The sequence below is a fragment of the Schistocerca americana genome, chromosome 2 (assembly GCF_021461395.2).
Source record: "Schistocerca americana isolate TAMUIC-IGC-003095 chromosome 2, iqSchAmer2.1, whole genome shotgun sequence".
Taxonomy (NCBI): Eukaryota; Metazoa; Arthropoda; class Insecta; order Orthoptera; family Acrididae; genus Schistocerca; species Schistocerca americana.
The window spans coordinates 608,537,690-608,550,156 of NC_060120.1; the positions used below are offsets into that span (position 1 = coordinate 608,537,690).

General features: G+C 40.0%; 1 protein-coding gene across 2 annotated transcripts in view; it reads left to right on the plus strand.

Moving 5' to 3' along the window:
* Positions 1-12,467, plus strand: part of LOC124594977 (peroxisome biogenesis factor 1) — a 383,457-nt gene that overhangs the window by 28,060 nt on the left and 342,930 nt on the right. For both annotated transcript variants that reach the window (XM_047133503.1, XM_047133504.1), the window contains one exon: positions 10,004-10,231. In XM_047133503.1, the coding sequence (XP_046989459.1) occupies positions 10,004-10,231 (228 nt within the window). The remainder of the gene's footprint in view (positions 1-10,003; positions 10,232-12,467) is intronic.

Consider the following 12,467-nt stretch of genomic DNA (forward strand, 5'->3'; position numbering starts at 1 on the left):
GGTCATTCTCTACCATCAATCTATCCTTATGCTCTTTAGTCCTCACACACACTTTTCAACACCATCCACCACACTAACTGATTCAACTATGCCAAAGTTTTCAGGGCAGTCATGAAGACCACCTGCTCCTTGTTGGAGTGGCAAATGCCACTGTGTAATTAGGAGTAGGTGTCTGGCCTTGCAGAGGTTCGAGTATTGACTATTGGATGAGAATCTCGCAGTCTTTTAGCTGGGAAGGGCAAAAAGCTGTTGTACAATTAGGAAGAGCAAAGAGAGATCATGGCTACAGCTTATGAACTCCATCAGCCATTGCACTTAACCAACCTATGTATGGAAAACCATTAGGAGGATTTTGGGGACAGGTGGGTGGTACCCTATTAAAATTGGTATGAGGAATGGAGATTTCGTGACTAGCAAGAGAGACATTGTGCAGACCAAGGTAGAGCACTTCACTCAAATCAGGGCCACTGTTGGCCAAGATCCAGCATTATGTCATTACTGAGGACTTGCTGAGAGGGACATTAGGGACTTAAGTTCCACCAGTGATGAAGCCTATAACTGCTCCCCCTCTTTGTGGTAGCTGGATTCAGCATTGATTGCAATAGATGACATGGGAGTATTTCACTACAAAGTGCTTTACAGCATGTTGCTGCACATCACTGGAACTGCTAAGAGACTCCATTTTGAACTTTTTAAATTAAGATAGGAAACTGGTCAATTTCATGGTGCATAAAAGAAAGCTATTTTAATTCCACTTCTTAAACAGGGGAAAGACCATAAATAACTATTTAGTTACCATAATGTTGCCCTCACTAGACTGTGGTAGAGGCCTTGGAGTGAATAGTCAAATTCTGTCTTGTCTGGATTTTAGACAGAGTTTCCTATGCAACCAGCACTTAAGCGACATCCCTTAGCCCCCCCTCCCCCCCCCCTTGCCCCTTGAGAAACCCTATATACTGCTTTGAGGCATAATATCCTTGGACAAGTGCATACACAACTCTTCTAGGGGCATCTTCCTATTTTTATATGGTCCTTTCTTTGCAAAGTTATTTTAGATGTCTAGTTAGCATGCAATGTTTTATTGGGTAATTTTATACAAGAAAATGACTTTCTCAAGGTAGAGTTTTAAGCTTGATCTTGTTTTTATTGGCTATAGCTAATATTACATCCACAGTAAGATGTCCTGTTAAGTTTTCTTTATTTTTGAACAACCTGTCAGTTTTTAGTTCACATTCCAGTGTAGTGTCAAGTACACACCAGCTGCTGATGACTAAGAGACTGAAGAAACAGGCATGAAAAACAGAATTTATGTTTTCACCCTAAAAGTTGATTTGTTTTGTTTTTGACCACTCTCATCACCTTTTTAACCTCCTAGAACTTAAATAAGGATCACTGTTTAAAATTTCAAAGATTCAGTGAGTTATCTGAGCTTCCGTTTTGGCCAGGTTACGTGGCTGCCTCATTTGCAGAACTTGAGAACTTGGTCCTGCAAAGCCCTTATTATTTTTAATGTGTTGCACACTGGTTGGGGTGGGTGGTGGGGGGCAGGGGGGGGGGGGGGGTCGTAGACCAAATATGTCTGCTCCAGTTTTATACAGCTTCTCTTCCATCCCAACTTTATTAGAGATGCACAGTGTATGTGTCTGCTAGATCATCATAATGTAAGGTACCGGATTCTGTCCACCATGAGTCCATTAGATTGACCACAGGCACATTTAGAACAAGTCTCATGCTCAACTTCTGTGCTGAAGTTGCACACATCTGCTTACACTCAGACAGCAATTACTCTTCGTGTGACAGGTATACAGAATGTATTCCATACCGGAGATGCCTGCAAGCAATACCATTGGTTGCTCACCTTTGTAGCAACTTTTCAACAGTTGTCTGTGAGTGACAAGGCCATATTTTTTAAATGAATATGGCAAATAGTAATATTTTATGCTAAGGGTGGAGTAAATTACCACATTGGCTTCTTCAGATGTCCATAATTATTTGATACTTGACTACTTTTAAAAAAGAAAATACTCTGTATGTGATTTTCAAATATATATTTAATAATATTGTAGATGAGCACCATAATTTACAATTATGGAATCCCTTGACTGCTCAGTAGTTTTGTCTGACTGTGTGTCATAGGCTGCCTACCAAATGCATTCACAGTCTGTCACGCTGGATTGTACATGACATGACTCTGAAGGCTCAACTGATTTCATTTCATCCGTGTTGAAACTTTTATTAATTTGTTTTAACCATACTCATCTCAAAAATCTTGGTAAGTGGGTTGTTAAATACTCCATTGTCATGTGTCCATCATCACCATCACAATCTACTGGGTTAGAAGGTACTACACAATATCTGTAAGAACCCGGAGGGAACAGTAAGAATGGAAGGCAAAGAATGAAGTGCTTAGATTAAAAATGGTGTAAGGCAGGGATGCAGTCTTTCTCCAGTAGTGTTCAATCTGTACATCGAGGAAGTAATGATGAAGTCTCAGAGTGGTATTAAACTTCAGGGTGAAAGGATATCAATCAGATTCACTGATGACATAGCCGTATTCAGTGAAAATGAGAAAAATACATGGCCTGTTGTGTGGAATGAACAGTCTATAATGAGCACAGGATATGGATTAAGAATAAACCGTGGAAATATGAAACAGAGATGAGATTAGCGATCAACTTACAATGTAGTTAGGGACTATGAAGTACACAAAGTGAACCAGTTCTTTTATCTTCAGAGTCAAATAAGGAATTACAAACAAAGTAAGGGGTACATAAAAACCAAACTGTCATGGGCAAAGAGAGCATTCTTTGCTAAATGAAGCCTAGTAGTACCAAACATATGCCTTAAATTCAGGAAGAATTTTTTGAGAAAGTGCATATACAGGACAGAATTATTTGGAAGTAAATCTTGGACAGTGGGAAAACCTGATAAAAAGAATTGAAGCATTTGAGATACAGTTCTGAAGGATGTCAAAAATTTAGTGGACTGATAGAAATTGGGATGTGCTATTCAACAAGTAATGGAAAACGTGGAAAACACTAAGCAGAAGAAGGGACAGTATGATATGACATGTGTTCAAACACCAGGGAATAGCTTTAGCTGTACTAGAGGGAGGTGTAGAGGGTAAAAACTATAGGGGAGATGGAGACGAACATATCCAACAAATAATTGATGATGCTTGGTTTAAGTGCTACTCCGAAATGAAGAGTAGAGGAGTTCTTGATAGGACATATCAAATGAGTCAGAAGACTTACAACTCACAGAAAAAGAAAAAGTTGAGAGAGAGAGAGAGAGAGAGAGAGAGAGAACAGATCTTTTAAAAATATCTTCCTTTCGATATTTGCGAAGGTTTAGAACCAATTGCTAGGGTCTGTGAAAGGAATGAGTTGACATTCAAATGACACTTAACTGGTTGAGACAGCTGCACAACAAGAAGTATCTAAGCTTTTGGGTTCCAAAACATTAGGCATCTACCATATACTAACTGGTATGCATAGTGACAAATCATACTTTTTGTTACCAACTGAGAAGAGCTCCAATAGATGTTACAAACAGCTTCTTTATTAGCTTGAAAAACACTGGTGGTTACAACAGGGATAATGAGAAATTAACTCCACCTCTTCAGTGGTTCCTGCTAAATACAGTTCTGAGGTATAGGCTGCAACTAACTCCTGGCAGCCAGGACTAAAATGGAAAAATCTAGCACTTGAAGAACTGTTGCCTACTGCAAGCCTAAATTCTTGGTGTGACACAGTCTTCTCCAGTGGCACGTCAATTAGAGCTTAATTGATGGAATGTAAGCAGTCAGCTCATCACTCTGACTGCTCTTGGTCCTGAGAACTACCCACACTGGTTCCTAGGCTGGCATAAATACTCACTCTTCAGGAAGAGCCATTCTGCTCTTTAGTCACTTGTGATCATATGGGGGTGTGGTTTTGTGGTGTGGCCATCAACCTCTTGCTGATGCCTGGTGAGGTACCTGATGATTTGTAGCTTTCAGTGCACCTCCTGGCAGTCTGGATTTAGACTTGATGTTCCCGCATGGCTGCTACAGAGCGTGTGTGTGTTGCTTACTTTGACTGACGCATCATAACTTTTGTGAGGGTTGTCAGTGTCCCTAGTCACCACAGCACATAGTGAGGTGAAACAAGTGCTGTATCATTGTAAGACATACAGAAGCACGGAGTGTACTGGGGCTTGCGCAGTTCATTTCTACCAGCGCCACATCTTCGTAATGTATTTGTGCTCAACATACAAAGGATTGAACCATAATCTATGAGTGAAATTAAAAATTAAAATAACTTTTCCAAACTTCATCCGTGTATTCTTCAGTTTTGTAAGGTCTGAGAATTAAAAGAAAAGGGTGGCACCGAATAATAAGACTACAAAGCTAAAAACTGTTCAGGATATGCAAAAGTGTGTCATAACTAAAACTTACAAGTCTCAACTTGATCAGAGCAATATTTTGGTTAAAATCAGCATTTGTATGAAAATTGAAGGTGCTAAATATTAAACACAGAAAGATGAAAATTTGTATGTAGCCTTTGTGTGATATAAAAACAGTAACTGTGGGCACCAATAAGCTACCTCTATTAGTTTTGAAGTTATGTACTAAAAACAAAATTTGGAATCAAAACGTCCTTATTGATGATAGATTAGGTATCATTTGTGTTAGTAATAGAAATTTCTAATTACAGCACTAGATTACATTCAGGAAAGAAAACATCCATACAAAATTTTAAGACTATGTTGTAAATAATAATAATTACAAGAAACCTTAAAGAGGCGGTTCAAAGGTCATGTTCTACTGTCGATTTGACTCAAAAAATTCTAACCAACAAAGTTTAAATGCAGTTGAGATAAAACTTTTTCAGTAACTAAAGCAAGCTTAACCCTTTGTATATAATAATAAAGAAGATTGTACATTGTTAAACAACAGTGAGATAGATTGATACAAGTTCGAGAAAGCGACTATTTAGATACTACTACATGTGCGTAAGGCGGTTCATAGCAGATGTTCCGTCTGACGGTCTGCTGTGCCTGTATGAAATTGTTTTCAGTAAAAGTAGGAAGTGAACTTGCAAGGACTGTACACCATCTTAGATTGCAAAGATTTCATGGAAGCAACTGTTTGTGTGCTGCTCTTAATGTGAACTAAACTGTGTGGCAAATGGCAAGATTATTTTCCACTTTTAAGGCTCGTAATTAATTTTTTGTGATTAGAAGTCAGGGCAATAGACCATTTTAATTGGAACTTCCCATAGAGGTTGTCCCTGAACTGTTAATAGTACTGCTGTCCGATAGGGATATTATTATCATCGTTAGGGATAATATTACATTTTGTGTGTATGAACATTTTCTGAATATATCAATCAGTTAAATCTCAAAACTTTTGTTTATAGTCATAGTTCCTGATGCCATCGAGTCAATAGCAAGTAGGAGCATTTTCTTTCAGTGAGTACAAAGAGTAATGTGGACTTGCAGCCTAGAAATTATGGTCGGTTTGTTCTCCAGTGCTTTCTGGCTGGCCACAAAAATAATTATTAGGCTTTTGTAAGAAGCAGAGGTAGGTGTAAAGTACGCCCAAACAATTTAAGTGTCTTTTTATAACAACATAACAAAGTACCAACCATTTGATTACTTACTCACCACCCCACAGTTCCACCGTCAGTTTCAGCAAGGGTGTGATTAAATTCCACAATCTAATGGAACCTAACCCCAAAGAAATGGAGGAAGAATAATCAAATGCGAGCATCATGGTGATGATGAACATGAAGAAGAATGTAAATGAGTCACTAGAAAATCTATGGTGTTCATTTTAGCATTTAGTTCCCTCATACTACCAGAATATATCACAGCTTGATTTATTTGTCATGAAATTAGATTCAAATACCAAACCCAACAAAATATTTTAAATGCCTAACATTTCCACAGACTTATTATTAACTTTTAGTTGTAATAGTGAAGCTATGTGTAGTAGATGCAGATAACAGGCATCCAAAACAAATGAATTGTGTGCATATCCACCAAAGTATCTAAAAGGCAAGGAGTGCCATGTTTACATTAAAGAAAAAAATATTTGGAAACTGTAGGTGGCAAGGAGAATCCCATATGGGGAGCGTAAGAAATTGTTCAAGATGATGCAACTTCCCTTAAAAAAATCATCAAGAACAAAACCTGAACTAGATTTAGATATCTGAGTTGGGAAAAAGTACATACACTTGCAGCTGCACCTGCAAAAATAAAATTTCCTCTGAACCTTCAGGTGCTTAGAAGCCAGTTGGTCTTCCAAACAAAAATATTAAATCTGTAGTAGCTCAGAAAGTCTGCATCATTACCCATACCAACACTATCACATTCAATAATAGAGAAAGGTTCAGCTAAAAGCCAGCAAAGCCAAAGAAAATCAATTTAAAACTATTGGATTGGTAAGTCCTGTTGTGTTCTAATGGCAAAGGCAACTTTGTGGACAGAGGTATCCCTATCAAGGAACCAAAGTCACTGGCAGCTTTCCCCCTATTATCTTCCACCTGATATCAAAGAAGAGAGGCAGTGAAAAAGAAAACCATCATTGATTGGTAGCTTTCATAACTCAATGGAGTGCAAGTGCACTCAGAACGCATATGGAGGAACTCAAACTCCTAACACAGAAAAGTCCACTGTGCCTTTATCTGCTGGAGATAAACTTGAAAACTACTGATGCCTCTGTGCTAGTAACTTACTGCCTCCGTAGGAAATATGTCATTAGTGGTTACAGGGCTGTGGGCGGGGTAGTGTCATTCTTTAGTAGCATATACCACAGCCCACTTGTTCCACTCACCATCAGCTTGCCATACACACCTGTTGTCATCCAAGTACTGCTGAAAACTGTGTGCATTGCATACTTACCACTTCATGACCCACTAAATAAATAGGCTCTCATAGACCTTACTAGACTACTCCCCAGCCATTCCTACTTATTGGGGATTTAATCCACAGCACGTACTCAGGGGTTCCAACGGCACCTGCATCCAGGGATTGCATTCTCGAGGATCCCATTGTCTTCTTAAATTGTGCATTTTAGCTGAGTCACAGTGTCATGCTCAGCCACTGACCTCTCCATCTATGCACATACCCTCGCAGACATTGCTGAGCAGAAGTGGGCACTGAATTGCATTAAGCGATCATTTCCCTATCTGGACACACTTTTCAGATTTAAGAGAACCAAAAAGGCAGCTGCTGAAATCAGTTATCAGTAGAGCATACTGGATGCTCTGTTCCCAGTTTGCATTTGTACATGAAGATCGTGTTGAGTTCTGTTAAAAGTATAATTTATATTGTGGCTGAGTCATGCACACCAAAGATCTCGTAACATCGTAAGAGGCAACCTATACTGTGGTGGAAAAACAAATGCTGGTCTCTAATCAGGAAGGTATAGGCAGTGCTGTGAAAGCTAGAAACCAGACAAACATGAGATAATTTAACAGCCTTTTGTGCAACGAGGGTAAAAACACGGCAAACAATTACGATACCTGAGGAATGTCATGACAAGAGTTACTGAATGCTGTTCATGGTTCCTCATCCCACACAAGAGTATGAGAATCAATCTGGAGGCTCTATGGTAAAACCAGCTGAACAGCTATCTCTGCCATAATAAATGATGAGGTTACATAAATTTCTCCAGCTGACTTAGTACAAGCCATGGATAATTCCCTGTATAACATACCGTTTCTCGGAAACAGAGATCACACATTCCTACATCAAAAAGGGGCTGTAGAGAGGGGGTATTTGGACTTTAATTTCTACAGCTGAGAAGGCTGTAATTCCACCCTCTCGGTGTAGAACTGGAAAACACCTTGTCTGCTGTGAAGGATACAGCCACAGAAATAGCATGTGAAAGAAACACTCCTTTATCTTTTCAACTGTGTATGATACCCAGACACATGGAGGGACTCCATTGTGATTTCCATCTTATAACCAGGGAAGGATAGCACCTCCATATGCAGTTACTGTTGTGCTGCTGTCACATGCTGTGTAGGTAAACCTTTTAATGAATGGTAAATTACTCTCTAGTATGGGTGTTGGTGAGTAAGACACTTAGCAGAACCTTGCAATGTGGCTTCAGAAAGTGCTGTTCTATTTTAGACAAAATGACTCCACTGGAGACAGCTCTAGAGAAAGCTTACATACATGGACAGCACCTTATAGGGATACTCTTTGGCATTGAAAAAGCATTTGGCTTTATGTGAAGGTACAACATACTCAGTTATTTTCCATGAAATAAGAAATGCAGTTAATTAAAATCTTTCCTTGCAGCAAGGTCATTCGATTGTCAAATAACCAGTGTAATTAATTTGTCTTGAGCAATTTTATATAAGATAATGCCCCCCCCCCCCCCCCCCGCAATGAAGAGTCCATTGAAGAATTCTTTGTTTGGAACACACACACACACACACACACACACACACACACACACACACACACACACACACCTGCCCCTCTTCTTTGCCCCATCCCTCCCCTCGCCCTTCTTCCATGTCCCTCCATCTGCAATACTCAACTGAGCAAGATGGTGAAGTGGTTAGCACCTGGACTTGCATTTGGAAGGATGATGGTGCAAACCTGCATCCGTCTATCCTACTTTAGGTTTCCTAAATCATGCCACACAAATTCTGGGATGGTTCCTTTGGCAGGGCATGGCCAATTTCCTTCCCCATCCTTGAAACAATCGGAGATTGTACTCCGTTTCTAATGCCCTAGTTGTCATGGGACGTTAAGCTCTAATCATCTGTCTTTCCATCTGTAATCATTCATCCCATGCTACCACATTCTTTTCTTGCCTGTTTGTTTTTGTTCACCTCTTGGCAATCCCTTTCCTTTCCAAGGGAATGGAGGGACCTAGAAGATGGCATGCGTAAGCTGCTGCTAGTTTGTCCAGTCTTATCTTTCTCAGATTAATTGAGTGAATGAAGTGGCCTTCTATTTTAACATAATAGGCTTGCATGGTTTTTATTGTATCTTAGACTCAGAATCACATAGGCTTCTTTCATTAACAGTAGCAATGTTGAAAGTTAACTTTGACCTAATGCAACTGAACCTACTGAGCATCTAGTGATAGAGCCTCAAGTGCTGAACTATCTGTTCTGGTATTAGATAGAGCTGCAGCCATGAACTGTGAAGAATACACATGAAGACTTATGTGCAAGCTGTACTATGAAAAGGATAGTCTTTTCACCACGTAGCAGAGATGCTGAGTCGCAGATGGGTACAACAAAAAGACTATCGGAAACTGAGCTTTCGGCCAACAAGGCCTTCAAAATTAGAAAACATTCATACACACACTCATGCAAATAACACACACACACACACACACACACACACACACACACACACAGCCCTATCAGTTAATATTGTTAAATTCCATCCTGGATTTTCCATTGTTTGATATGGTATCTGCAAGCTTTTTGGGATGCAAATGACCCATTCCTTAAACTACTGGTACACTGAATGTGATTGTGCTTGCAAGTGGTGTTTTCTTAATCAGTTCTTGAGTGTGTAACATTTTATTTTTTCTCACTGATGTTGTTGGGCACTTGAAAGCATTTTTACCTTTGAGTATCAGCTAACATAGTAGCCATGGAAGAGGAAAATCAACCCAAAGGAAAACTATAATTTTCCAAGTCTCTCATCCGTATTGAAACTCACTTTGAAACTATGTAATGCCAACCGAATTAAATTCAGAAGCATGGAATGAATGGAATCCAAGAGGATAAATTGAAATAGTTGTTTAAACTCTGTGGCTGGCAGTCTTAATTTTGAGTGGAGCAGGGTAGAGGTATTTTCATTGTTTGTGTTTCTCCCTACATAGAGTAAATTGGAGTTTGCTGTATATGCTGCTTGGAAGAGTGGTTGTAGACCTTTCCCAAATCATTCTTGAAATATTCAGACTGATCTGTAAACATCAGCATATGAAATGGAAAGCATTATGATTCAGATTATTAAATTATCTTTTTTTTAATTGCAGGTTGGAGGATTAAAAATGGAATATGGCAATGAGCAGGTAGCTTTTGTTTCTTGGAGTCCTTATGCAGACAGTTCTATTGAACAAAATGAAGTTTCTGTTAGCTCTGTCTTTGCACAGAAACTAGGGTTAAAAAATGAGGATACAGTGCTTATTTCTTATTTTCCAAATGTTGCTGCAGTGAGCAAAGTGTGTGTTTCACCACTGTCATCTGAAGACTGGGATCTTTTAGTAAGTGAATAATTTATGTTACATATTGTCTATATTAACTGCATTGGGCTCAGACACTCCAAAACCTTTGTTTATATTCACTGAAAATAAAGTCTGAAATGTATTTGAAGAAATATTGCACACTATACTAGAATGAAAAGTCAATTAAAACTTAGTCATTTAATTGTGTATTAGTGTGATTCTTGAACTTGTCATACTTCAACATGTATGATAATAGCTTATACCATATTTTATAGTGTGTGCTAATATTTGACATAAAGTGTGAATTATCTTTTCTTGAGACATTACAGGTGTTAGTTCCTTTCCAAATATGTATGGATCAATTTTTTGCTAATAGTTTAATTGGTTAAACTTAATTGCAAATTATTCTACTTAGTTTTTTAAGACAGTTTTTGCCACCCCATATGAGAAAATGCCAGATCTAGAATGCACATAGCTGAACTGTGTTTTCAAATTGAATATTCTTAGGCTATGAAGAATACATGCTGCATTGACTGTATGTGGCAAGTGGAAACTGTGTTAGAGTGTGGGTCTCTAAATTGGTTGGGCATCTAAATTGGTTCCCTTCTTTTGCGTGCAGTGTGCTGATGGTTGTGCTCTTCAAGCATGCCCCAAGGAGTGATATGAAGCTTTAATTTTCCATGGACTTTGAAGTGTCCTGGTTTGGGGCACAGTTACAGTAACTCAGAGATTACATTCACTCATCAATTTATTGGCGCAATCAATTTATGGTTACAAATGTAAGTTCTGTGCTCTGTTAGCAGTTCAAAACAAATAAAAAAATCCTTCTTGAAAATAAAGGAATTACTTCTATGACAACTTAAAGTTCATGGAAAACAGCATAAATAAATCTTGGTGAGACTATCCTCTGAAAAGTTCTCTTGCAAAAGAAAAAGACTCTTCATACACATGCACAGTAGGCAGAAAATTAAAGTCCCATCTCATGAGCAATACAAGGAGCTCCAACTTCAGAGTCCACAACTTGAGCCCTGTGTAGTGATGCATGTTGGTGCTGGGTGGAAATGCATGTTGGTCCTGGGTGGCAAGGGCAATGTCGAGTCTGGGCGGCAGCGTGGTGCTGGCAAACTTCTCCTTCTGCTGGTGGAGATGGAAGTGCTTGCTGCTCTCCGGGTGATGGCAGTTATACCCATGTGATGAATGACTATTAGATAGCTATTGGTTTAGCGATGTGGTTTTGAATTGGCTGAGGAAAATGGTGTGGCAGATGCACCAAAGGGTGGGAGCTTCTACTGCTCTTCTGTGTGCCCTTGGTACTAGTGTGCTTCCTTGGCCAGGTGAAATTCGGCTGACTTCCGCTGGTGTGCCTGTGGAGCTGGAGCGATGACCTGCATAGCAGTGTGACATTGGGTGTTGGTGTCATTGTAGGAGACACCGGAAACACAGCATATCTTCTCCCCTTCCCCAAGAAATACTGAGTAGAGGCAGAGGCAGAGGCAAGACTTGAAGTCGAGGGCCGTGTCATTGCCGGAAGCATAGCTGCAGGGCTGGGCAGGGGATGCTGGTGGATCGATGTCCATTGGGACAGCAGGTGAAGGTGTCAACAGGCTGGGCACAGGAGCAACACATTGGCTGGGCATGCAGTGAGTCAAGAGTCCTGTGTATCTGAAACAGAGAGAGGAGGGGCCGATTCTGTCAGAGGTGGGTAACTACGGTGGGTGCAGAGTTGGTTTAGATGTTGTGGGATTGGGAGCCATCGAGGAGTGTGATGAGAAGTATAACTTGGTCCAGGTGATGGGAAATGGTGGCCGGCAGCCACTGGAGCTGGTCGTGGACAAAATTCATTGCCCATTTTGGTGTCCAGGAGAAAAACAATGTCAACGGGAAGAAGGGGGAGAGGTGGGATGGTCTGTGAGATGGAGAATGGACAGAGAGGAGCAGAGAGGGTGACCATGGAGCTCTTTACTGGAGATGAGCCCTCCGTCGGAGTGGCATGGTATGATGTGAGAAAAAGGTGAAGAGTCTCTTTGAGGGAGTGGTGCTGGTGTAGTTTGGATATTTGAGGCTTAGAGTCCACACAAAATGCTCTGCAGTGCCATTGGAGGCAGGGTGGAAAGGTGTAGTGTGGATTAATGCAATGCTGCAATTAGTACAGAAGGCAGAAAATTCATAGGAAGTAAACTGACGCTCATTATCCGTGACAATAGATTCAGGAAGGCCCTCAAGGGCGAAAATTTGTGTAAAGACCCAAACGGTGTGGGAAGAGGAAAGTGGAAGA